The sequence below is a fragment of the Triturus cristatus genome, chromosome 12 (assembly GCF_964204655.1).
Source record: "Triturus cristatus chromosome 12, aTriCri1.1, whole genome shotgun sequence".
Classification (NCBI taxonomy): Eukaryota; Metazoa; Chordata; class Amphibia; order Caudata; family Salamandridae; genus Triturus; species Triturus cristatus.
In genome coordinates, this window is record NC_140595.1 from 537,937,537 (window position 1) to 537,964,915 (window position 27,379).

General features: G+C 47.3%; 1 protein-coding gene across 4 annotated transcripts in view; it reads right to left on the reverse strand.

Annotated features, from left to right (window-relative positions):
• Positions 1-27,379, reverse strand: part of LOC146776237 (dynein axonemal assembly factor 1-like) — a 668,903-nt gene that overhangs the window by 353,207 nt on the left and 288,317 nt on the right. For all 4 annotated transcript variants that reach the window (XM_085638027.1, XM_085638025.1, XM_085638028.1 and 1 more), the window contains one exon: positions 17,230-17,451. In XM_085638027.1, the coding sequence (XP_085494153.1) occupies positions 17,230-17,451 (222 nt within the window). The remainder of the gene's footprint in view (positions 1-17,229; positions 17,452-27,379) is intronic.

The following is a 27,379-nucleotide window of genomic DNA, read 5'->3' on the forward strand; positions in this document are numbered from 1 at the left end:
TGGTTTTGGGCCCTTATCGGATGACTACATTAGAGATTAATTGGTATTTAACTGTGTATCGCGAAAAATTTAAGAAAGATTACTGAGTTGCAAAAATCCATCACTATCTGAAGTCATTGGCTTGACATTAAGTATTAAAAGGTCGTCAATCTCGACCAAAGCCATACAGGCAGATACCTTCTTGGGTATCAATGTGGTTTCTTCGGCGGATGCAGATCAGGAGGAAGCACTATGTATGGTTAGCACAAATGAAAAACCATCAAAGTTTACGTCAAAAAGGATCCACTTTTTGTGACGAGTATGGGTCAAAGAGTCATTTGAGCAATTACATAGGGTGTCCATCTGTAAACAAGGTTAGCTTAAGGTGTAGCAAGTTGGGGCATTTTCTGAAGGTTGGCAGGAAACTTAAGAAAACAGTAAGAGTTGGCAGTGTGGATGTAGACATCGATACATGTTCAGATTCCCTCAACAATGTGGGTCTAACACTGGATTGTGACGATGGGTCCAGAGTGGTTAAAGGCCCATTATGTTCTGCTACCATTGATATCAATGTTTTACAGGTCATGGCTGATTCAGGATCACCTATAACTATCCGAAGAGATACTACCTTTGACGAAAATTGGGGAAAGGATTTTACTTTATGTCAGGCGGATGTGAACCCCAAGGCATTTGGAGAGAAAGACATTGAAATGATTGGGTATTTTTTAGCCAATGTACAATGTTTGGGCAGAGAAACTCACACAAAGTGTATGTGGCTGTGAAAGGAAAGAATATAATTGGTTTGAAAGATGTAGCGTTAATGGGTCTGTATCTGGTTCCTGGGGATGAGAATCCGATAAGAGTACGGAATTTGTCAGTTTGCGGTGTGGATGAAGCGGAAGGTTCTATTAAAAAGATGTTATTAGATTTTCAGTCTGCGTTCAGTGAGCAGGTGTGGACAATCAAATAGGATTGTTCCCTAATGTTCAACCAGTAGCACACAAAGTATCTGTGGTGCCTATGAGTGTCAGGGAAGAATTGAAGATCACTCTACAAAGTTTGCGCTCTCAGGGAATAATCCAGGACACGGATTCGTCACAGAGGGTGGCACCTATAGCTGTTGCATGGAAAAAGTCAGGAGATTAGATTTTGGGCTGATTTATGTGCCTTGAATAAAAATATTATTATAGACTGCCCCCCACTGCCTAGAATTCATGAGCCATTGGCGAATCTTGGGGGAGCTAAGTGGTTTTCCCTAATTGACTTAAGGTTGGCTTATCAAAAGGTATCATTGACGACTGAATCTCAGGAATTGACGAGGTTTGTGACCCCCTTTGGTGCTTATAAGTTTCTGAGACTTCCGTTTGGTCTGGCTTCAGCGGCCAGCATTTTCCAGAAACTTATGGACACGTTATTTAAGGGCACCAAGGGGGTAAAAGCATGTCTGGATGATATCCTGATACATGCACAGACCTTGGAAGAACATAATAAGATTTTGAAGGAGGTAGTGTCCATTTTAAAAGAACGGGAAATGAATGTAAGGGCAGACAAATGCAAGTTTGCTGTGAGGGAGTTGGAATACTTGGGACACATCGTATAGTATGCTGGCATAAAGAAGAAGTTCTCAGTGATTAGAGCAATTAGTGGTACTAAGGCACCCAAGGATAAGGATACTCTCCGCTTGCTTCTGGGATTGGCAGAGTATTTTGCCAGATTTGTGCCTAATTATGTTCAAACAGTTAAACCATCACGTACATTACTAAGGAAGGGTCAAGTATTTAAATGGTCAGACGAGCTATAAAATGTGTTTGGAAAGGTGAAGGATTTAATCATAACTGCTCAGGAACTATATGCATTTCGTGAGGACTGCACATCACTTATAACTGTGGATGCTAGCGTACACGGCCTGGTGCAGTGCCCAGTCAGAGGGTGGATGAGTGAGAGCAGACTGTGGCGTTTGAGTCAGGGTCCCTGAAGCAGTGTAGATGCCAATATAGTTTGATTGAGCGAGAGGGACTTGCTTGTGTATAGGCAGTGCAAAAGTTAAAAATGTACATTTGAGGTCACAGGTTTGAGTTATATACAGACCACAAGCCACTAGTTTATATTTTTAGAAGAGTGATCAGCAATAACATGTCAGCCAGGCTCACAAGATTGGTGTCTAAACTACAAGAATATGAGATCAGGCATATTTCGGGAGGAAACAATTTCAAGGCGGATTGTTTGTCCAGAACGCTCATGGAAAAGGATAATTAAGAAGATCCACAAGGGGATGACGTTGAGTGTGTGGCAATGGTGGATGCAGTAGCAGTGTATGAGTCTGTTATAATGGAAAAGGATTGGAGGGAGGCTGGCAGAAAAGATCCTGAGAAGAAAGAGAAAGTGAATTGTAGATAAAAAGGTGGCACTCGGTATGGTGAGTATTTTAAGATGGCTCCTAAAAGCCATCAGAGGGGGGATTGATGGAGCAGAATTTCGTGAAAAGAAACCTGCTCAATCGAACACCCCTATAATACATATTAACAGTAAGTAGTGTTAGAACAACTAATGTGCACATTTACACTACACGCAGGAAGCTTGCTTTGCAATATGCATGCACTAACCCTGAATAATACGTAAATAACCAGAAAGGTAATAATACTACGTTTAGAACGAGTTAAAAAGGTGTGCATGGCAAGACCACATGTGTATTTAGTAAAATGCATGGTGTGCGTTGCTTTATCCTAGTAAATAATGCAGCTTTTCTGCTTGTGCTATGCTAGGATAACCGTTAATAATGAAGTAGAGCTAAAGTGGGTGGTAAACAGTGAGAATTTGTATTATTGTTTCATTAATCAATGTCTATTTCCTATTCTTTTAGTAATGGACGAATCTTCCATGTTTTAAAATTGTCCAAACTAGAGGCCGGTGGATTTGTATGCGAGCAAGGATCATGTGACCACGTGACTGAACTGCCGTGCAAAGCTGAAAAAGCCTGACCTGGTGAAGGACAAAGATGTTGACTGCCAGCCAAAACCAGTATCATCATGTGAAACAGAACCAGTAGTCGCTGAATTTAATAAATTGTATACAAATTTGCAACATGTGTACTCATGAGAGAGAAGCCTTATTGATGACTATGGATAAAGGTTTTGAACAATGGTATAGTCAAAAGAAGAATGATTTCATAAAGGGGTGACATCCCACCCCTAGAAACCAACCAATCCTGTGCTTAGAAAATATGAAGTTAGCAACTATTATTGGGTGGATACGTATTTTTAAGGTATAAGAATAGGTGCTTTGGGGTGTGGTCTAGAATGCTGTCGGGAGAGAGATCGCATAAGCTGAGGTGTCCGAGAGAGGGATTCAGTGCTGTTCGTCGGGTTGATGAGGGGCCTAGCTGTTCCTGTCCTGTCCCTGTCGTGGTTCACGAGTCTTTGATCCCTGGCTCTCAGTTTGGGGTCCCTCACTACTGCCTAGGCCTGGGTGGTGGTTTTCCCCTTTACAGATCCATTGGGTTTGTATAATTTAACATTGCAGAAGATATTTACAATAATTGCATTTTCTCTGTGCTTTTGTCTCTTCCTCTATCCCTCCGAAAATTGCTGGTTAAAGTCTATATATATGTTATATGCATCTAATGTCTCTTCATCTATCCACACTCTGCAACGTATATTTGAGATGTTATTTCTGTTATTGCTATGGTTAGTTTTGTTACTCTCTCATGAGGTTTCCAGTATTTGAGTGTATAAAGTTTGCTTTGAGCATTTAAATATTACTAGATAAAATTACTAAAAATCACCGAGAGTAAGTGGTTCTTTTAGTGAATTATTGATTATTAATGTTCTTAGAATTTCCATTGCCATCAACTCTTCAGCTAATTGGTTCATCGACCAATTAGATGAAAAGTCGGTTAACGTATGTTAAATATACATGAATTACAAGATGTTTAAATATAAATATGAGAAATAAAGAAGGTTGGAAAAGGATACGCAAACTTGACCCCAGTGCATCAGGGATTTGGGTGAATGTGTATGGGCCAAAGTAGTATGAAGATATTGAGTATTTATCCCTGATCAATTTATTGGGTTCGCACTGGATCAAGTACATCACCCATAAGTGACCAGAGTCAAGATGCTTAAGTGGGGATTTGAACATTTCTGCACAGATAGCAGAGGAGTTATTTGTGGAAAACGACTTGGTAATGAGGGGTGATCGAATGATTCCACCTGCTGATTTACATGGTACAATCGTAAGGGAAGCACCTCAAGGACATCTAGGTGCGACAAAGACTAGTATGAAAGTGAAGCAGCACTATTGGTGGCCTGCAATTGATAGTCAGGTTAAAATGTTGAGATACGAATACTACCAGTGAGTTCCTGAAAAAAATGTTTTTAACTGAAAGTGCTCTAAGGTTATAGTCAAGGATAACGGGACACATTTTGAGTCGGAAAAGATGTGTAAATTCATGAGTACACAGGACATAAAACACATCAAAGCGCCATTATACTCGACTAGTTCGAATGGTTTGGTGGAGCGTGGTAACAAAGTGATGAAGGAGGGTATACAGACTCCTATCGCGTCAAGTTTGGATGAGAGTGAGTTAATTGAACAGAAGGTGTGGAATTATAATACAGTGTCACACTGCGCAATGGGGGGTTACTCCGTTTGTTTTGTTAAGGTGCAGGGAAGTACATACATCTTTATTCCTGTCATGGTTGGGTGAAATGAAAACTGTGAATGTAAACGATAAGTTGAGTACTAAGAATATATTGTCTAAGGTGGTTGCAAAACAAATCACTATGAAAAATTATTTCGACAAGAAGTGTTACCTTGTGGGCAAGGACGTGTCTGTGGGTGACTGGGATTTAATTAAGAAACCCCTCAAAATGAGGAAAGAGGAATCTAAGTTTTTCAGTCCAGCACAAGTCAGTAAAGTCAGCAAAGGGGCGGCATTTGTTGTCAGTAAAGGTTGGTGGTACAAGAGATAACTTGTGAAGGTGACAACAGAACAGGCTAACTCTATACAGCAGAAGAGGTGTGGTTTGGAGGATCAAGATTGGGCACATTGGCTACAGTCTGAAGCGGGAGTAGGATTGGGGTAGAAAGTGTCGTGGAGGACTTGGAAGGATTAGTTACTTACCTGTAATCCTAGTTCTCATCCAGGGGTATACTCATCAAAGTCATAATCTATGAATAATCCCCACCCATGTGCGGGATCCCGGAGCATATAGAAAATACATATATATACATATATATATATACATATGTGAAAACATATACATGCAGCCTAAAAATGTTCAAAACATGGCAATGCTGTAAATTACATATGTTTGCATAGTAGTGCCCCCTAACCCGTAAGGAAAAAAGGAAGCATCAGGCAAATTATAACACAGCACTGCTTTATTGTCATAAAGCAACTTGTAATTGTAAGCATTCGCCAGTAGGCTGCAGCAGAGTATCAAGAAACAAAGAAAACTGACACCTTGCCTTTAAGGCATTAGAGTAGGGGGACCGTGCCTTTAAGACCTGCATGAGACCCCCTGCTCCCATGATGCATTACAGGTGGCAGTTGGGCCAGTTCTTTTTGGCGGTGCATCCGCACCTGAGTAGATCTGCATGCCATACATCACGTACTTAAAGAGAAACCATGCTCGTCCGGGGAGGTGGGTGGGTCGCTTATGACTTTGATGAGTATACCCCTGGATGAGAACTAGGATTACAGGTAAGTAACTAATCCTTCTCATCCAGGGGATACTCATCAATAGTCATAATCTATGAATAGAGTAGCAAGCCCATACCCAAAGTCTCGCGGACGAGCACGACAGCATTTAAAACATACAGTAACATTTAGCATCACAGTTATGCAAACAGGTTCCTCAGAGAAGCCTGCCCCACCTGGGCGTCGGCCTGCACGTCTGAATCTAGGCAATAATGGCGCGTAAAGGTATGAACTGAGCGCCATGTAGCTGCTTTGCAGATTTCAGACATGGGAACGTTGCGAAGGAGTGCAACAGTAGAAGCCTTCCCTCGAGTAGAGTGTGCTCTAGGTTTACCCTGCAGAACCTTGTGGGACAGTTGGTAAGACAAGGCTATACATGAGACAATCCATCTAGAGATGGACCTCTTGGAGGCAGCCAGCCCGGTATTCGTGGGCCCATAGTTAACAAAGAGCCTATCTGACTTTCTAAGTGGAAGGGTCTTAGCCAGATAGAATTTCAAAACCCTCCGGAGGTCAAGAGAATGTAAGGCTCTCTCCGGGGGAGTGGATGGCTGAGGAAAAAAGGTGGGCAAAGTGATCACCTGATTAATGTGGAAGTCCGAGACCACCTTGGGCAGGAAGCTCGGGTGAGTACGGAGCACCACCCTATTAGCATGAAACACCGTGTAAGGTTCCTTGCAGCAGAGGGCCTGAATTTCACTGACCCTACGGGCCGAAGTGATGGCTACTAAGAAGGCAGCCTTCCAGGTCAGATGCTGCAAAGACGCCTTATGAATTGGTTCAAAAGGGGCCCCCATTAGCTTAGAGAGAACGATGTTAAGTTCCCAGGAAGGGGAAGGAGACCTCACTGGAGGGTAAACTTTCTTAAGCCCTTCTAAGAAATCCTTTACCACTGGCATCTGGAAGAATGAGGTCTGGGTAGGAGACTTCCTATAGGCTGTAATAGCAGCTAAGTGTACTCTGATGGAAGAGTACTTTAACCCAGACTTCGCCAAGTACATTAAGTAGGGGAGAATAGCCTGTTCTTGACCCCGCATCGGATCAAGGGTGTTATCTCTACACCAAACGCAGAATCTTTTCCACTTAAAGGCGTAAGACTTCCTAGTGGAGGGCCTCTTTGCCTCCCGGAGAATGTTCATACAGTCCGGAGGCAGATCTAAATGTCCGTATTGGATGAATTCAGGAGCCATGCCGTCAAGCTGAGTTAGGGAAGATTGGGATGAAACACCCTCCCCTTGTCCTTGGTCAGCAAGTTCGGTAGGCAAGGCAACCTCCTGTGTGGTACTTCCGACAGCTGGAGTAGATCCGGGTACCACCACTGACGGGGCCACTCCGGGGCTATTAGGATCATCCGAGTCCTGGCCCTGTAGAGTTTCTGTATCACAGCCGGGATGAGAGGGAGAGGAGGAAAAGCGTAAAGCAATGTCCTCGACCAGCTGATCAAAAGTGCGTTCCCCTCCGACCCCCGTTGAGGGAACCTGGAGGCGAAGACTGGGCATTTTTTGTTTGCCGCGTCTGCGAAAAGATCGATGTCCGGTACGCCCCACAACCGGAAGATCTCTTGAGCGACGTCTTCGTTGAGCACCCAGTCGTGCGCTTCGACAAAGTCTCTGCTGAGGCCGTCTGCCTGCACGTTCAGGGTCCCTGGCAGGTGAACAGCGACGATCGCCAGGTTTCTCGCCAGAAGCCATCTCCAGATGGACTGGGCTTCCAGAGACAGGACCCGCGATCTGGTGCCTCCTTGTTTGTTCAGATAGAACATAGTTATGGTGTTGTCTGTCTGAACCTGAACATCGTTGGTCTGCAGGGATGGATACAGGGACTTGAGAGTTAGGTGGACTGCTCGTAGCTCCAAGAAGTTGATGTGATAAGTCTGTTCGATAGCGGACCAGAGACCTTGTACTTGCAGCTGGCCCATATGAGCACCCCAGCCCTGCATTGAGGCATCTGTGACCACTGTCTGTGTCGGAGGCGCCTGATGGAAAGGGACGCCGTGAAGCAGATGGGAGCGCTTCATCCACCACCGGATGGAGTCTTTGGCGGCTTGATGAAGGGTGATGGGATCTTCCCAGCGGCCGGACCTCTGAGACCACTGATCCTCTAGGTCTTGTTGCAGAGGACGCATGTGCAAACGTGCATTGGGCACAATGTAAATGCACGAAGCCATCGACCCCAGGAGAGATGACTCTTGTCTGGCTGTGGGAAACGCCGTGCTGAGAAGCATGCGGCCTTTCTGAAGCATGGAGGATAACCTCTCCTCCGAAGGACACACGCTTGCGGAGTTTAGAGAGGCGCCCAGGTAGTGGATCCGCTGAGTGGGATTGAGGACTGACTTCTTGTAGTTGACCTGGAGGCCCAGCGAGTGCAGAAGGTTGAGGCAAAACGAAAGATGACTCTGAAGTCGAGCAGGAGTGAAACTCTTCAAGAGCCAGTCATCGAGATAGGGGTAGACGAATATCTTCCGCTTGCGGAGAAAAGCAGCTACCACCGCCATGCACTTTGAGAAAGTTCGTGGTGCGGATTTGAGGCCGAATGGCAGAACCCTGTATTGATAATGCCGGCGAGAGATCTGAAATCTGAGAAACTTTCGATGTTTCGCTGAGACAAGAATGTTGAAGTATGCATCCTGTAAGTCGATGGCACACATCCAGTCCCCCTGGTGGAGATGTGGGAAGATCTGGTGCAGTGCCCGCATTCTGAATTTCTCTCTTTTGAGAAATCCATTGAGTAGGCGGAGATCGAGGATGGGTCTGTACTCTCTGACCGCTCCTCGTTTCTGAACAAGAAAATACCGGGAGTACACTCCTAGATTTCTTTGCCTGGTTGGAACCTCCTCTATGGCGTTCTTGGAGAGGAGAGTGGCAACTTTGTCCTTTAAAAGTTGGTTTTGGATGGGAGGGAGTGGCTGCTTCCGTGGAGGTACCTGCGGAGGGGGAGATTTGAACCTCAGCAAGTAGCCATGCTCTACAATATTCAACACCCATCTGTCGTTTGTAATGGCTTTCCACTCTGTCAGGTGAACGGTGATACTTCCTCCCACCGGAGTGGCGAATGAGAGCGGAGGAAGTAAGATTTCACTGTTTCGCGGGCTGTTTGGTAGAGGACTGTTGTTGCTTCGCATTTCCACTTCCTCTGCCCCGACCCCTTTGCTGAAACAGGGACCTCTGTTGATTCTGGGAGGACCATTGGGGCGTTTGAACGCGCTGGTGAAAGGCACGTTTGTCGCCCTAGCGAAAACGCTTTCGGAATTCTTTGTGTTTTTCCAGCCCCACAGCCTTCATGGTGTCCAACTCTGCCTTCATCTTGCTCATTTGGTCATCCGCATGAGCACCAAATAATGATGATCCGTTAAAGGGCAGATTGAGAATTCACTTTTGTGCGTCAGGCTTGAGGCCCGTTAGTCTCAGCCAGGCCGAACGCCGAGAGCAGACGCCCTGTGAGTAGCCATGCGCGGCAAGGTCCGAGGCATCAGCCGCCGCGCTGATGATTTGATTGGCCACCAGTCCGCCTTCTTGTAGGATCTCTGTGAAGTCCCACCTGTCTTCTCTAGGCAGCTTCTCCGCGAATCTGGCGAGGGAATCCCACAGGGAACGATCATACCGCCCCAGCAGAGCAGAGGCAGAAGTGTTGCACATTTTCCTGCCGTAGGAATCCATCAGCTTGCTGTCCTTCTCAGGGGGGACAGAAGAAGACACTGAGGTCGAGTGGGACTTCATAGCTGCTGCCACGATCACCGAGTCCGCTGGCGGGTCCGCCCTCAAGAACAAAGGATCCTCGGCTGGAGCCTTATACTTCTTCGCTATTCTTGACGGAACCGAGCCCGCCGTAGCCGGAGTGAGGAACGTGGCCATAGCTGGGTCCAACAATCCTGGCACCAAAGGGAGCAGAGGTCTGGGAGCTGACCGATGATGCAAAGTGTCAAAGATCACTGAAGTGGGTGCCTGAGGGATGTGCAGCGCGATGTTCAATTTCTGCGCCCCTCTACCCAGGACGTCTGAGAAGGTAGCGATGTCATCCACCGGGGACACTCGCGATGGAGGTGTAGAGGAAAAAGTAGGAGAGTAGTCCCGGACTGAGGACCTTGTGGATGAAGTCCCAGTGGGCAACCTGGTGCGTCTCCTCTTGTGAGAGCGTTCACTATGGTGAGCCCTAGACCTTGAGCTGCGCTTTGACGGAGATCTTGGACGTCTGTGCGCGGAGCGGCGGTCCCTGGAACGAGACCGACGGGGAGTAGGTGGCCTTGGATCCCTTGGAGGAGACTTACTCCTGCGCGGTGGAGAATACCTGCGGGAGTAGTCCGATCCAGGACTTCGACATGTGCCAGCGCCCACATCCCACAACCAGCGAGGTGACAGTCCGAACCTCTCTGGAGACTTGGGTGAGCCTTCCGGAGATATTTGCACGATGTGCAGTCCCGGAGATGATGACTGCTCTCCTGGAGATCGAGACCTCTCCGCGGGAGCTCCAGCTGTACCCTTCGACGTCGAATTCCTCGACGTCGACGATGTCTGCGTCACCATCGGCAAGCGTGGGGTATGGCGTTCTGGCCTCGACGGCGGTCTCGACGCCGATCGCGGAGACCTCGACGTCGATATCCTCTTCTCCGGCACCTGACGTCGACTGGATGACCTTGACGTCGGCCTTGCATGCCGTCGACTGGGTGACTTCGACAGCGACCTCCCTCGACGTCGACTCTTCGACGTCGACCTCTCACGCCGTCGACTGGGCGACTTCGAAGTCACCCTCTCACGACGTCGAGTGGGCGACTTCGACCTCTCACGGCGTCGAATTGTGGATCTCGACGTCGACCTTCCTCTCGACGTCGACCTTCTATGTCGCCGAGTGGGGGTATCCCTCGACGGCGACCTGCCCACTCGCGGCGGAACGTACGTCGCCGCATCTCTCGACGCCGACCCCCTCGAGGGTGACAAATGCAAAAACCACAATTGATGGACAGAATGCAGAACAATGTCATACATTCACCCCAGTACAGAGATCTGGGCCTAAATCCATCGTTTTTTTGCTCACCATGCCATTCCAGTTTGAACCCAGCCATATGCAAATCAGTCTTGACCCTGTGCCCCATGGGAACAGTCCAGCCCGAACTGCCAAGCCAGGCCCTCCCTGGACTGGAAACAAGCATCCTAGGACCGGTTTCGGGCTTTCAGCCCTCGTCAGCCAGGATAGCTTGATTCCAGTGGCATGGAGAGCAAGGGACTCACGTCTGAGCATACCCTTCCCACTCGGGGTGACAAATGCAAAAACCACAATTGATGGACAGAATGCAGAACAATGTCATACATTCACCCCAGTACAGAGATCTGGGCCTAAATCCATCGTTTTTTTGCTCACCATGCCATTCCAGTTTGAACCCAGCCATATGCAAATCAGTCTTGACCCTGTGCCCCATGGGAACAGTCCAGCCCGAACTGCCAAGCCAGGCCCTCCCTGGACTGGAAACAAGCATCCTAGGACCGGTTTCGGGCTTTCAGCCCTCGTCAGCCAGGATAGCTTGATTCCAGTGGCATGGAGAGCAAGGGACTCACGTCTGAGCATACCCTTCCCACTCGGGGTGACAAATGCAAAAACCACAATTGATGGACAGAATGCAGAACAATGTCATACATTCACCCGAGTACAGAGATCTGGGCCTAAATCCATAGTTTTTTTGCTCACCATGCCATTCCAGTTTGAACCCAGCCATATGCAAATCAGTCTTGACCCTGTGCCCCATGGGAACAGTCCAGCCCGAACTGCCAAGCCAGGCCCTCCCTGGACTGGAAACAAGCATCCTAGGACCGGTTTCGGGCTTTCAGCCCTCGTCAGCCAGGATAGCTTGATTCCAGTGGCATGGAGAGCAAGGGACTCACGTCTGAGCATACCCTTCCCACTCGGGGTGACAAATGCAAAAACCACAATTGATGGACAGAATGCAGAACAATGTCATACATTCACCCCAGTACAGAGATCTGGGCCTAAATCCATCGTTTTTTTGCTCACCATGCCATTCCAGTTTGAACCCAGCCATATGCAAATCAGTCTTGACCCTGTGCCCCATGGAAACAGTCCAGCCCGAACTGCCAAGCCAGGCCCTCCCTGGACTGGAAACAAGCATCCTAGGACCGGTTTCGGGCTTTCAGCCCTCGTCAGCCAGGATAGCTTGATTCCAGTGGCATGGAGAGCAAGGGACTCACGTCTGAGCATACCCTTCCCACTCGGGGTGACAAATGCAAAAACCACAATTGATGGACAGAATGCAGAACAATGTCATACATTCACTCCAGTACAGAGATCTGGGCCTAAATCCATCGTTTTTTTGCTCACCATGCCATTCCAGTTTGAACCCAGCCATATGCAAATCAGTCTTGACCCTGTGCCCCATGGGAACAGTCCAGCCCGAACTGCCAAGCCAGGCCCTCCCTGGACTGGAAACAAGCATCCTAGGACCGGTTTCGGGCTTTCAGCCCTCGTCAGCCAGGACAGCTTGATTCCAGTGGCATGGAGAGCAAGGGACTCACGTCTGAGCATACCCTTCCCACTCGGGGTGACAAATGCAAAAACCACAATTGATGGACAGAATGCAGAACAATGTCATACATTCACCCCAGTACAGAGATCTGGGCCTAAATCCATCGTTTTTTTGCTCACCATGCCATTCCAGTTTGAACCCAGCCATATGCAAATCAGTCTTGACCCTGTGCCCCATGGGAACAGTCCAGCCCGAACTGCCAAGCCAGGCCCTCCCTGGACTGGAAACAAGCATCCTAGGACCGGTTTCGGGCTTTCAGCCCTCGTCAGCCAGGATAGCTTGATTCCAGTGGCATGGAGAGCAAGGGACTCACGTCTGAGCATACCCTTCCCACTCGGGGTGACAAATGCAAAAACCACAATTGATGGACAGAATGCAGAACAATGTCATACATTCACCCCAGTACAGAGATCTGGGCCTAAATCCATCGTTTTTTTGCTCACCATGCCATTCCAGTTTGAACCCAGCCATATGCAAATCAGTCTTGACCCTGTGCCCCATGGGAACAGTCCAGCCCGAACTGCCAAGCCAGGCCCTCCCTGGACTGGAAACAAGCATCCTAGGACCGGTTTCGGGCTTTCAGCCCTCGTCAGCCAGGACGTGGGCTTGGCAGTTCGGGCTGGACTGTTCCCATGAGGCACAGGGTCAAGTCTGATTTGCATATGGCCATGTCTGAACTGGGGTGGCGTAGTGGGCAAAAGAACGATGGATTTAACCCAGATCTCTTGACTGGGGGAGAATGTCTGCATTGTCAGCATTCCGTCCATCATTTGTTTTTTGTAACGCTTTTCGCCCTAAGTGGGATGGGTATTCCCAGACGTGGGACCCGTGCTCACTACGCCACTGGAGTCAAGCTATCCTGGCTGATGACGGCTGATAGCCAGAAACCGGTCCTAGGATGCTTGATTCCGGTCCAGGGAAGACATGGCTTGGCAGTTCGGGCTGGACTGTTCCCATGAGGCACAGGGTCAAGTCTGATTTGCATATGGCCATGTCTGAACTGGGGTGGCGTAGTGGGCAAAAGAACGATGGATTTAACCCAGATCTCTTGACTGGGGGAGAATGTCTGCATTGTCAGCATTCCGTCCATCATTTGTTTGTTGTAACGCTTTTCGCCCTAAGTGGGATGGGTATTCCCAGACGTGGGACCCGTGCTCACTACGCCACTGGAGTCAAGCTATCCTGGCTGATGACGGCTGATAGCCAGAAACCGGTCCTAGGATGCTTGATTCCGGTCCAGGGAAGACATGGCTTGGCAGTTCGGGCTGGACTGTTCCCATGAGGCACAGGGTCAAGTCTGATTTGCATATGGCCATGTCTGAACTGGGGTGGCGTAGTGGGCAAAAGAACGATGGATTTAACCCAGATCTCTTGACTGGGGGAGAATGTCTGCATTGTCAGCATTCCGTCCATCATTTGTTTGTTGTAACGCTTTTCGCCCTAAGTGGGATGGGTATTCCCAGACGTGGGACCCGTGCTCACTACGCCACTGGAGTCAAGCTATCCTGGCTGATGACGGCTGATAGCCAGAAACCGGTCCTAGGATGCTTGATTCCGGTCCAGGGAAGACATGGCTTGGCAGTTCGGGCTGGACTGTTCCCATGAGGCACAGGGTCAAGTCTGATTTGCATATGGCCATGTCTGAACTGGGGTGGCGTAGTGGGCAAAAGAACGATGGATTTAACCCAGATCTCTTGACTGGGGGAGAATGTCTGCATTGTCAGCATTCCGTCCATCATTTGTTTGTTGTAACGCTTTTCGCCCTAAGTGGGATGGGTATTCCCAGACGTGGGACCCGTGCTCACTACGCCACTGGAGTCAAGCTATCCTGGCTGATGACGGCTGATAGCCAGAAACCGGTCCTAGGATGCTTGATTCCGGTCCAGGGAAGACATGGCTTGGCAGTTCGGGCTGGACTGTTCCCATGAGGCACAGGGTCAAGTCTGATTTGCATATGGCCATGTCTGAACTGGGGTGGCGTAGTGGGCAAAAGAACGATGGATTTAACCCAGATCTCTTGACTGGGGGAGAATGTCTGCATTGTCAGCATTCCGTCCATCATTTGTTTGTTGTAACGCTTTTCGCCCTAAGTGGGATGGGTATTCCCAGACGTGGGACCCGTGCTCACTACGCCACTGGAGTCAAGCTATCCTGGCTGATAACGGCTGATAGCCAGAAACCGGTCCTAGGATGCTTGATTCCGGTCCAGGGAAGACATGGCTTGGCAGTTCGGGCTGGACTGTTCCCATGAGGCACAGGGTCAAGTCTGATTTGCATATGGCCATGTCTGAACTGGGGTGGCGTAGTGGGCAAAAGAACGATGGATTTAACCCAGATCTCTTGACTGGGGGAGAATGTCTGCATTGTCAGCATTCCGTCCATCATTTGTTTGTTGTAACGCTTTTCGCCCTAAGTGGGATGGGTATTCCCAGACGTGGGACCCGTGCTCACTACGCCACTGGAGTCAAGCTATCCTGGCTGATGACGGCTGATAGCCAGAAACCGGTCCTAGGATGCTTGATTCCGGTCCAGGGAAGACATGGCTTGGCAGTTCGGGCTGGACTGTTCCCATGAGGCACAGGGTCAAGTCTGATTTGCATATGGCCATGTCTGAACTGGGGTGGCGTAGTGGGCAAAAGAACGATGGATTTAACCCAGATCTCTTGACTGGGGGAGAATGTCTGCATTGTCAGCATTCCGTCCATCATTTGTTTGTTGTAACGCTTTTCCCCCCCCCTTGAGGGTGGCGGAGAGTGTCTCGACGTCGACGGAAGCCTCAACGTCGACGGAGACAGTCCAGACCTCCCCGGACTAGCAGCCTTCGAGCCCGAAGTGCTGCGCCTCGACGCCGACTTACTTTTGCGCGGCGGAGAATCTCGATGGGGAGATGAATCCCTTGACGCCGAAGTTGTCTTCTGCCTTTTCTGCGACCTCTTCGACGTCGACGACGAATCCCTAGGACTCTTGGTCTTTCTGGAGCCAGGAGAGCTGGTGTGTCGCCGTTTTTGCGATTGTGTAGCTGAAGAAGGTGGTCTTGATGAAGAAGGATCGCCTTCACGACGGCTTCTGCCCTTCTCCAGCTGTGCCTGTAGTCTAATGCGCTCTCTATCCCTCAGAGTGCGCTTGGAAAACTTCTGGAAGTGAGGACACCGGTCAGGATCGTGTTTAGATGGTAAACACGCAATACACACCGAGTGTGGATCTGCCAGTGCCATCTTGTTGCCACAAGAAGGGCATTTTCGAAATAAAGGAGGCATTCTGACTGGAAAAAATTCGAAATTTTACTGGAAACCAGCAGAATCAGCCCCCAGAAGCCACAAAACCTCGAAAAATGCTTGAAAGAGCTGTAATTTCCAAAATTTCAGTCAAAAACTGAAGAGCTCAAGCTCCAGGATCCTCACAGAAGGAGCCGGAAAAAAGAACTGGCCCAACTGCCACCTGTAATGCATCAAGGGAGCAGGGGGTCTCATGCAGGTCTTAAAGGCACGGTCCCACTACTCTAATGCCTTAAAGGCAAGGTGTCAGTTTTCTTTGTTTCTTGATACTCTGCTGCAGCCTACTGGTGAATGCTCACAATTACAAGTTGCTTTATGACAATAAAGCAGTGCTGTGTTATAATTTGCCTGATGCTTCCTTTTTTCCTTACGGGTTAGGGGGCACTACTATGCAAACATATGTAATTTACAGCATTGCCATGTTTTGAAAATTTTTAGGCTGCATGTATATGTTTTCACATATGTATATATATATGTATATATATGTATTTTCTATATGCTCCGGGATCCAGCACATGGGCGGGGATTATTCATAGATTATGACTATTGATGAGTATCCCCTGGATGAGAATGGGTGATTGCTTCAGGTTCTAGCGGGGCTGGTTCTGATCTTCCTGTTAGCCGTCATGTCAGAAAGGTTCCAAGAAAGTTTCAGGAATTTATTAGATATTAAGTTTTCAAATCGTAGGATTTAAGCGGTTGGGTGTTAGTTGATTAGTATTGTTGTTTTGTTTGAAAGGGTGAGGTCATGTAGTATAATGATGATGTTAACATGGGGTAATTTGGTATGAGTCACTCCATGGCCATGTAAGCGTGGGCAGTCATATTAATAAGGCATGGGATACTTGCACAGACCAAGCAGATGGGAGGCTGTTGCTTGGCATAACTAGACTGTCTCAGTGATGCCGGTAAAAGACTGCACTGAACTAAGCGGTGCCCAAACATCTTAGTGACAATCTTGCTCCCTCCAGCCAAAGGTACATTGTGTAAATTTTTTAAAGTGACGCACCTGTCATTTTAATCACATTACTAGTTGTGAGCACTTGAAAGCAATCTTGAGTTCAGACTTGGAGTCGTGGTATGGCTGTATCTTCTAAGGTTTGCTGCCAAACATTGCATCACTCTTTTCCTTCAAGCATAAACAGTGACAGCAGCACAATTTTAGAAATATTTTAGTAAGGAAAAGTCATTTCTATGACCAGGAAAACAATACCAAAATGCAAATAGTTTCCTAAATGCATGCCTCACAAGTTATTAGCTGACAACACTGCACTGCATTCCTTGTTGCAAGACCTGTTTGTAAAGTTAAGTCTCACTGCAGTACTTACAAGCCACTCACTTATGTTATGTCATTTATTTATTGTGATATCATTTGGGTGAAATGCCACATGATCCTTTTCTCCAATGCAGATACTCTATCACATGCTGTGATTTCCTGTGATGTTGTCGTCTACCGACAATCACTTGACATCATTTCCGGTGACCATTGTTAATTAGTGGTTTCGAAATCTGGGAAATCCTAAATCTTTTTGGTCTCCGACTTTGCCAAGTATGTACACTTTATTTTTTCTTTTACTTTAATACCATTATAATTGTTTTATTGCATATCCTTGGAATTTCATTGTAAACAAAAAGAAATTCTGTACATCTGTATTACACTTAATAATGCTTGTATTTATTTTTTTTTAAAGAACTTTGCCAAGTATGGAACAATGTCAACTTCCTGCTAACCCGAGAATACTTACATAGGTTCTCAATGCTCCTGATGTAATTGTTGCAAAGATTGAGAGAATCCAGCTTTAGGAGAGGTTCAAGATTCTCGATTTTGTGAATTAGGTTTTGCTGAAGGAAGAGACAACGTAACTCTGTCTGAGCATCAAGGTTCTCAATCTTCAGAAGTCCATTGCACTCCAACCACAGACACCGCAGCCCTGTGTACTCTTCAAGATTTTCAATACGGGCAAAACCTGAAGGGAGGGAAGAAGAAAATGTGTTAGACCGTTTAACAACCAGAAGGATAAGTTACTTACCTGTAATCCTAGGTCTCTTACAGGGGTATACTCATCAAAGTCATAAGCACTGAATAGTCCCACCCACGTGTGGGGACCCCGGAACAATAGCAAATAATATGTATATATATATATATATATATATATATATATATATATATATATATATATATATACATATACATATACAGCCTGAAAAACATGTTACTAGGCACAAAACTGCCACAATTGCAATGTAAATCTTTTACATTTGAAACTATCAAGAAACATAAGTCATGATATTCTTATGATACATATAAAGAAAACTGCTTTGAGTTTGCTTTGAAACACACAACCCTTATTTTCAAAGGTAAAAAGGCAAGATCATAGAGGCAGATTATCCTAGAGAGGCTGCATATAGAAACAATTGGAAAACTGGTGCCGTGCCTTTAAGACCTCCAGGAACCCCCAGGCTCCCATCATGCACCACAGGTGACAGTTAGGTCAGTTCTTTTGGATGGCGTATAACAGTTTAATCACAGCATGGGTAACAGATACATATATATGGCCATGGTATTCGTCCAGGGAGGAGGGAGGGTTGCTTATGAATTTGATGAGTATACCCCTGGAAGAGAACTAGGATTACAGGTAAGTAACTTATCCGTCTCTTCCAGGGGATTCTCATCAATAGTCATAAGCACTGAATAGAGTAGCAAGCCCATCCCCATACCCTGAGGACGAATACCAACAAATCAAAAACCATTTTACCAAAACATACATTACCCAAATTTGTCAAGGATACTTGTCCAAATTGAGCAGCTGCTTGAGTGTCAGAATCAAAGGCAGTAATGGTGTGCGAAAGTATGAACCGAACGCCATGTGGCTGTTTTACAGATTTCCTGAATAGGTAAATTTTTAAGCATCGCTATCGTAGCAGGTTTGCCTCTTGTAGAATAAGCCCTCGGCTTGCCCGGGAGCTGCTTATGTGCCAGTTGATAAGATATTCCAAATCAAGAGGGGCGACAGAGTGCACACCGTTATTTTCACTTGTTGTTCTGTTTTTTCTTTTCTTTTCATAAATTTGCGTGCAAGCCCGTACGCGTGGTCTGCCCTAAGCCACGTATTATATAACGTAATCCTTTGTAAACTGGAGCCTGGTAGGCCCCAGTGACGGACGCACAGCTCCCTCGTTGCATATTCAAATGCCACAAATTCATTAGATTTCACAAATTGTTTTTATTCTCATTTTTTCTTTTCATCCATAACTTTTCGTTAATCTTGTTCTTTTGCCACATGAAAGACGCTTACATTTTCGTTATAACCTTAATGCTGCAAACATGCAAACAGGCATGTTTGCAGCATTAAGGTTATAAAGAAAATGTAAGAGTCTTTCGTGTGGCAAAAGAACAAGATTAACGAAAAGTTATGGATGAAAAGAAAAAATGAGAATAAAAACAATTTGTGAAATCTAATGAATTTGTGGCATTTGAACATGCAACCAGTTGATAAGATAACATGATACATGATACTATCCATCTAGAAATTGACTTTTAGAGGCAGGGAAACCAGTGTTCAATGGACCATAATTCAGAAACTGTCGGTCAGACTTTCGTACACTTTTTGTTTTATCTAGATAGAATTTTAACACTCTTATTAGATCTAGTGTGTGCAGAGCTCACTCCGCAGGAGTGACAGGGTTTGCAAAGAAAGTAGGAAGAGTAATCAACTGGTTGATGTGAAACTCCGAGACCACCTTAGAAAGGAACCGCGGGTGAGTACGTAACACCACACTGTTCGCGTGAAAAACAAGATAAGACTCTGTAGAGCATAAGGCTTGTATCTCGCTCACCCTGCGAGCAGATGTGATTGCCACGAGAAAAGCAGTCTTCCACGAACGATACTGAAGGGAAGCTTTGTGGATAGGTTCGAATGGGGGACCCATTAACTTAGAGAGGACCACATTAAGCTCCCAGGAAGGAGATGGAGACTTACGGGTGGGTAGACCTTTTTTAGACCCTCCAAGAAATCCTTGACTGGCATCTGAAAGAAAGAAGCCTGAGTGGGAGACCTTCTATATGCTGTTATCGCTGCCAGGTGAACCTTTTTGGAGGAATATTGCAAACCTGCTTTGGCCAAATACAGTAAGTATGGTAACAGTACCTGTTCCTGACCTCGAAAAGGGTCATGACCCTCAGCAGTACACCACATGTAAAAACGCTTCCACTTAAAAGCATAAGACTTCCTCATAGAAGGTCTCCGAGCCTCCTTCAAGATCTGCATGCAGTCTTGAGTGAGACCTAAATGTCCATATTGGATGAACTTAGGAGCCATGCTGCTAACCTCAGGGATGGCAGGTTGGGATGGAACACCTTGCAGCCCGTCCTGGTCAGCAGATCCGGATGACATGGCAACCTCCTGTGTGGTACTGTGGACAGATGAAGAAGGTCCTGTACCACCACTGGCGAGGCAACTCTGGAGCAACCAGGATCATCTCTGTCTTGGATTCGTACAGTTTTCTGATCACCAGGGGCATGAGGGGAACTGGTGGAAAGGCGTAGAGTAATGTCTCTGACCAGTCCATCAACAGAGCATTCCCCTTGGATCCTGGTTGCGGGTATCTGGAGGCTAAGACGCGGCATTTTGCGTTTTCTGCGTCCGTGAAAAGATCTATGTCTAGTGTTCCCCAGCTGTGGAAGATGTCTTGCGCCACTTCTTGTTTTAGCACTCAGTCGTGTGCTTCTGCGAAATGCCTGCTTAGGCCGTCCGCTTGGACGTTGAGGACGCCTGGTAAGTGAATTGCGGAGATCTTCATGTCTCGTGCTAGAAGCCACTTCCAAATCGCCTGTGCTTCCAGCGACAGGGGTCTGGACTTGGTGCCCCCCTACTTGTGCAGGTAGTACATCGTTGTTGTATTGTCCGTCTGAACAAGCAGAGCAGTCGATTTGATGGAAGGAAAAAACGCCTTGAGAGCCAGATGCACCGCTCTGAGGTCCAGCATGTTTATGAGGTATAGTTGTTCTCTCTCTGACCACATTCCTTGGATCTGTAGTGACCCCATATGAGCGCACCATCCCTGAAGGGAAGCATCCGCCACCAGAGTCTGCTTGGGCAGTTCCTCTTGAAAGGAGACTCCTATGATGAGATGAGTCCGTTGCATCCACCATCTGATGGAGAGCCGGACAGCCAGAGGCAGAGTTAAAGTGTCCTCCCAGCGATTGGAGATATGGGACCACTGATCCTCTAGAATCTGCTGTAGAGGTCTCATGTGAAGTCTGGCGTTTGGAACTAGAAAAATGCACAAGGCCATTGAACCCAGTAGAGATGAGACCTGCCTGGCCGTGGGCTGAGGTATCTTCAGGAGGGTTTGACAATTGTGGAGAATGGATGATAGTCTCTCCTCCGAAGGATACACTCTTGCGTTTACTGTGTCAACAGTTGCACCCAGGTAATATATCCTCTGTGTTGGATTGAGGATGGATTTTTTTTAAATTGATGTGTAGACCCAGCTGATGTAGTTGTTGGATGTAGTAAGCGAGGTGCTGCTGTAGAAGAGTTGGAGACGCACTCTTGAGAAGCCAGTCGTCTAGGTAAGGGTAGACGAAAATTTGCTTCCTCCTCAAGAAAGCAGCTACTACTGCCATGCACTTTGAGAATGTGCGAGAAGCCAACTTCAGACCGAAGGGCAGGATGCGAAACCTTAGAAACGTTCAATGCTTTGGAGAGATTGGGATGAGGAAATAGGCATCTTGAAGATCTATGGAACACATCAAGTCCCCTTGATGTAGATGCGGGAATATTTGATGTAATGCCAGCATTCTGAACCTCTCTCTCAGAATGAACTTGTTGAGAAGCCTGAGATCTAGTATAGGCCTGAACCCCTTGTTTGGACCTTTCTTTGGGACCAAAAAATATCAGGCGTAGATCCCCTGTCGACGTTGGTGCCATGGGACCTCCTCGATGGCCTCCTTTAGGAGTAGAGCGAACAACTCTTCTCTCAGAAGATTTATGCGATCTTTCAATGAGAAATAGAAGGTGGAGGGGACTTGAACCTGATGGCATACCCATTCCTCACAATATTGAGCACCCACTTGTCTAGTGTGATTTTGGTCCACTCTTCCAGGTAGAAACGGACACATCCCCCACCGGAGTGGGTAACGGAGTTAGGGGAAGCAAGCACTCATTGCTTCTGTTGTTGCTTGGCAGCAGGTGTGGACTGTCTGGAGTTCCCTCCTTGTCCTCTACCAGGATGACGCTGGTAGGACTGTGATCTTCCTTGATGTTGCTGGGATGACCACTGAGGGGGTTTGAACACTCTGTTGATATTGGCGTCAATCGTAGGGGTGGTAGCGTCGTCTGAAGTCCTTCCTCTTCTCGAGCCCAACCGCCTTCACCGTATCCAGTTCGGTCTTCATCCTGGACATTTCGTCATCAGCATGAGAGACGAAGAGCAATGTGCCATTGAAGGGGAGATTGAGGATATGATGTTGAGCCTCTGGCTTCAAAACCGTAAATCTCAGCCAGGCAGAGCAATGGGCACAAATCCCATGTGCATAACCATGGGCAGCTAAGTCCGAGGCATCAGCCGCTGCACTGATGACCTGATTGGCCACCAAACCCCCTTCATGAAGGATCTCCAGAAAATCTTGTTTGTCTTCTTTTAGGAGCTTCTCAGTGAAACGTAAGAGAGAGCCCCACAAAGAGCTGTCATACCAACCCAGTAAGGCCGAGGCGCTGGCTACCTTCATATATGATGCTGAGGTGGTGCACATTCTCTTGCCGACAGAATCCATGACCTTACTGTCTCTATCCGGGGGTACCGCAGATGATGCTGCCCCCGTCTGGTTCTTCCGTGCCGCTGACACAATAACCGAGTCTGGCGGAGGGTCAGCCCTTAGAAAAAAGGGGTCCTGCTCAGGAGCCTTGTACTTTTTAGTGATCCGAGATGGGGCCGCCCCCACCGATGCTGGAGTAAGGAATTTTGGAAGAGCAGGCTCTAGCAGGCCAGGCACCAGGGGAAGCAATGGTCTAGATGAAGACCTTTGGTGAAGTGTTTTGAAGATGACTGATGTTTTAGCGGTAGAAACAGACCTCTTAATATGAAGCTTTGCAGCCCCTCTGCATAGAACTTCATTGAAGGTCAGGATATCATCAATGGGTGATATTCTACTCGGAGGAGAGGCAGAAAGAGTAGAAGAGTAATCTGCCTTTGAATCTGAAGACCACGAAGAAGATCTATGGCTTTGTCTTCTAGGAGAGCGGTGGCGAGATCTGGATGCCCGACTCCTAGGAGAACATGATGAGCGCCTTCTCAAAGATGGGGACCTTTGTGGAGTGGCACATCACTCATGTCTTTCAGATGAGTGCACTGATTGAATTATAGGAGATCTGGATCTGCTAGATGAACGTGGCAGTCTTGTAATCTTCCACTCTCTTATGTCCCCCAGCCATCTCGGGGAGATATTAGTTGCAGGGGCTGGAATTGACACTGGTGAGGGTTCAGGAGTGACTTGCACTATCTGAAGTCCCGGGGAGGAAAAGGCACTCCTTGATGTCACAACCTGGGCATCCCGCGACGAGCGGTCTCTCGACATCTCCCTAGGACTCTTGGCGTGATTGGAACGTGATCTCCTCAACGTTGATCTCCTTGACATCGACCTGGATCACGATCTTCTTGACCTCCTAGATCCAGAGGGTGTTTTGCGAGATGTCGACATTGATCTCCTCGAATGAGATCGCCTTGACGTCAACCTCCTTGGCGATGGATGCGTCGATGTCATGAGTCTCGATGGCGAATGCCTGTGCTGACGTGTCATCGGTGAACGACTGTGTCTCACCGGTGTCGAGGCCCTCGGTGTTCGGCTCGACGTCGATGCAAGCGACCTCTCGACGTCGGTGGTGTTCTCGATTTCGCCATGGACCCTCTCCGCGGTGGGCTTTGACGTTGATGATTCGATGTCGAGCCACGGCCTCTTGACGTCGTAAGCGAGCCGGACCTAGACCGCCTACGCGTTGGTGTCGACTGCGTCCTATGGGTCTTCTCACCTGAAGTCGGTTGCTTTGACGGCGAAGGACGCCTCAACGTCGATTTCGATGCTGACTCGGAGCACAAAGGTATTTTGGATGTCGATCTGTCCCTCGACGGCGTGTCAGACTGGTGTCTCCGCTTCTCACCTTTCTCTTTGCGCTCCAGCCTTGGTTAAGAGGAGGGCTTCTTTGAGGGATGTTCTTCTCGGCCACTTGCTATTTCCTTTCCTCTCTCCTGCATAGAGTGCAGCTTAATCTTCTCCCTTTCCCTAAGGGTTCTTTTTGAAAACTTGCTGCAGTGGTAACACTGGTCTGGCTTGTGAGATGAAGGTAAACAAGCAATACAGACCGAGTGCGGGTCTGACTTAGCCATCTTTTTTCCACAGGCCGGGCGCTTATTAAATAAGACTGGCATTATGACAGGAAACGATAGCCAAAAATCTGAAAAAACAACAGGATTAGTAAGCTAAGTACTAAATACGTCGAATGAAACTAAAAAAATTCACCTTAAACCAGAAAATAGTGATAAAAAACCACTAACTGGCGAGCTCAGTGCTCCAGGATCCTCACAGAAGGAGCCGTAAAAAAGAACTGACCTAACTGTCACCTGTGGTGCTTGATGAGAGCCTAGGGGTTCCTGGAGGTCTTAAAGGCATGGCACCAGTTTTCCAATAGTTCCTATATGCAGCCTCACTAGGCTAATCTGCCTCTATGATCTTGCCTTTTTACCTTTGAAAATGAAGGTTGTGTGTTTATAAAGCAAACTCAAAGCAGTTTTCTTTATATGTATCATAAGAATATCATGACTTATGTTTCTTTATATTTTCAAATGTAAATGACTTACATTGCAATTGTGGCAGTTTTGAGCCTAGTAACATGTTTTTCAGGCTGCATATATATGCATATTATCTATATTCACTTAAAAAACCATAGGTTTCACACATGTTATAGTTAGGTGGATATTTAACTCGGAAAAAACCAATGAAATTCCCCCGTTATAGTTAGTTGAGATAACTATAACTCGCGCGCCCGCAATCCTCTGCTCATGACGTCACATATTACATCACTCATGACATGGTCAGTGGCATCACTCATGACATCACTGATGACATCATCCTTGTGATAGAGTGGCGGTCGCGCGAGTTATAGTTATCTCAACTAACTATAACGGGGGAATTTCATTGGTTTTTTACGAGTGAAATATCCACCTAACTATAACATGTGTGAAACCTATGGTTTTTTAAGTGAATTTGCAAGGTTTTTTAAATGCTAATTCCTAACTATAACGTGTGTGAAACCTATGGTTTTTTCAGTGAATTTGTATGGTTTTTTAAATGCTAAGTTATGTATGTCTTATTATTTTTTTTATATATTTATTTTTCAATAAACTACGTTTTAAAATGTTTTTTTTTTATGGTTTTTCACCGTGCGCGATTTTAAAAAAAAAAGTGTAATGTTTTTTTCTGCCTTCGGGGTCCTTCAGGGACCCCGTGACCAAGGCTAGGGGGTCAGCAACTCTCTACCCTGCCCCCTTTTCACATTTGCCACCTTCCTTTTCCACTCTCGCACTGAAAACAAATAAAATGGCGGCCGACACTTCCTGATTTCGACCGATTAGAACGTTGACTGACATGTAACAACCAATCAGAATTACGCTCGTGCACGTAAGGGCTATAGATATGTATGTGCTTTTAAATGCAATTTTCTCAGGAAATACTGAACAGATTGACTCCATATATGCAAAAGGCGCTTCCCTGACCTGAGGACTACCTCTCTGCCAAATTTCAAGTAATTCTGTTCAGCCGTTCAGGCTGTACCTTCGACTAAAGGTCCTATGGAAAAATGCATGGGGAAAACGCGTTTTGGGACCCCCTTTTTTCTCGGCCCCCGCTTGACGAATCACCCCGAGACTTTCAGGTAGGAGCTGAGCGGAGCGCCCCATTAGTTTTGAAAATTTCGCGAAGATTCGTCAACCGGCGCCAAAGTTATTCAAAATAGAATTTTGAGATTTCCTATGGAAACACGGTCCTAACTATAACTATCTACTGGCGACCGCCAGTAGATAATATATATATAGATATATATATATGTACGCTCATTTGCCATGTCCCAAACTTTGAGCTGCACTCGAACAACGACCAGGGTGGCAAGTCCTTAAATCAAGGGTATAAGCAGGCTGAGGTTGACAGTTAGTGATTCAACAGCTACAAACGCGGTAAGCCTGACGCGTTTCAAAGGTGAGTCCTTCTTCTTCAGAGGCGGTTGCATTTGTAGATACGTGCTCGGTTCTCCGTCCTGAACGCCATTTATATGCCCCCAAATGGGACGGTTCAATGCCCGATGCATTCTGGTTGTAGGAGTCCCGATATTGCTTCCACTGATGGTGCACTCATTTCTGCTCCTTTTCAAGCCCACAGATGGGCCACCGTCAACACCATCTGCTTTAAATCCCAGGTCAGCGTTCCCAATGAACGGCTCAGCAAGATTGCCGCCGCATGGCCCCCTCTCTTAGCAGGGTGGTGCTGCTCGACGGCCGGACCGCCGCCAAAAATGTACGCTCATTTGCCATGTCCCAAACTTTGAGCTGCACTCGAACAACGACCAGGGTGGCAAGTCCTTAAATCAAGGGTATAAGCAGGCTGAGGTTGACAGTTAGTGATTCAACAGCTACAAACGCGGTAAGCCTGACGCGTCTCAAAGGTGAGTCCTTCTTCTTCAGAGGCGGTTGCATTTGTAGATACGTGCTCGGTTCTCCGTCCTGAACGCCATTTATATGCCCCCAAATGGGCCGGTTCAATGCCCGATGCATTCTGGTTGTAGGAGTCCCGATATTGCTTCCACTGATGGTGCACTAATTTCTGCTCCTTTTCAAGCCCACAGATGGGCCACCGTCAACACCATCTGCTTTAAATCCCAGGTCAGCGTTCCCAATGAACGGCTCAGCAAGATTGCCGCCGCATGGCCCCCTCTCTTAGCAGGGTGGTGCTGCTCGACGGCCGGACCGCCGCCAAAAATGTACGCTCATTTGCCATGTCCCAAACTTTGAGCTGCACTCGAACAACGACCAGGGTGGCAAGTCCTTAAATCAAGGGTATAAGCAGGCTGAGGTTGACAGTTAGTGATTCAACAGCTACAAACGCGGCAAGTATCTACAAATGCAACCGCCTCTGAAGAAGAAGGACTCACCTTTGAAACGCGTCAGGCTTACCGCGTTTGTAGCTGTTGAATCACTAACTGTCAACCTCAGCCTGCTTATACCCTTGATTTAAGGACTTGCCACCCTGGTCGTTGTTCGAGTGCAGCTCAAAGTTTGGGACATGGCAAATGAGCGTACATTTTTGGCGGCGGTCCGGCCGTCGAGCAGCACCACCCCGCTAAGAGAGGGGGCCATGCGGCGGCAATCTTGCTGAGCCATTCATTGGGAACGCTGACCTGGGATTTAAAGCAGATGGTGTTGACGGTGGCCCATCTGTGGGCTTGAAAAGGAGCAGAAATTAGTGCACCATCAGTGGAAGCAATATCGGGACTCCTACAACCAGAAGGCATCGGGCATTGAACCGGCCCATTTGGGGGCGTATAAATGGCGTTCAGGACGGAGAACCGAGCACGTATCTACAAATGCAACCGCCTCTGAAGAAGAAGGACTCACCTTTGAAACGCGTCAGGCTTACCGCGTTTGTAGCTGTTGAATCACTAACTGTCAACCTCAGCCTGCTTATACCCTTGATTTAAGGACTTGCCACCCTGGTCGTTGTTCGAGTGCAGCTCAAAGTTTGGGACATGGCAAATGAGCGTACATTTTTGGCGGCGGTCCGGCCGTCGAGCAGCACCACCCCGCTAAGAGAGGGGGCCATGCGGCGGCAATCTTGCTGAGCTGTTCATT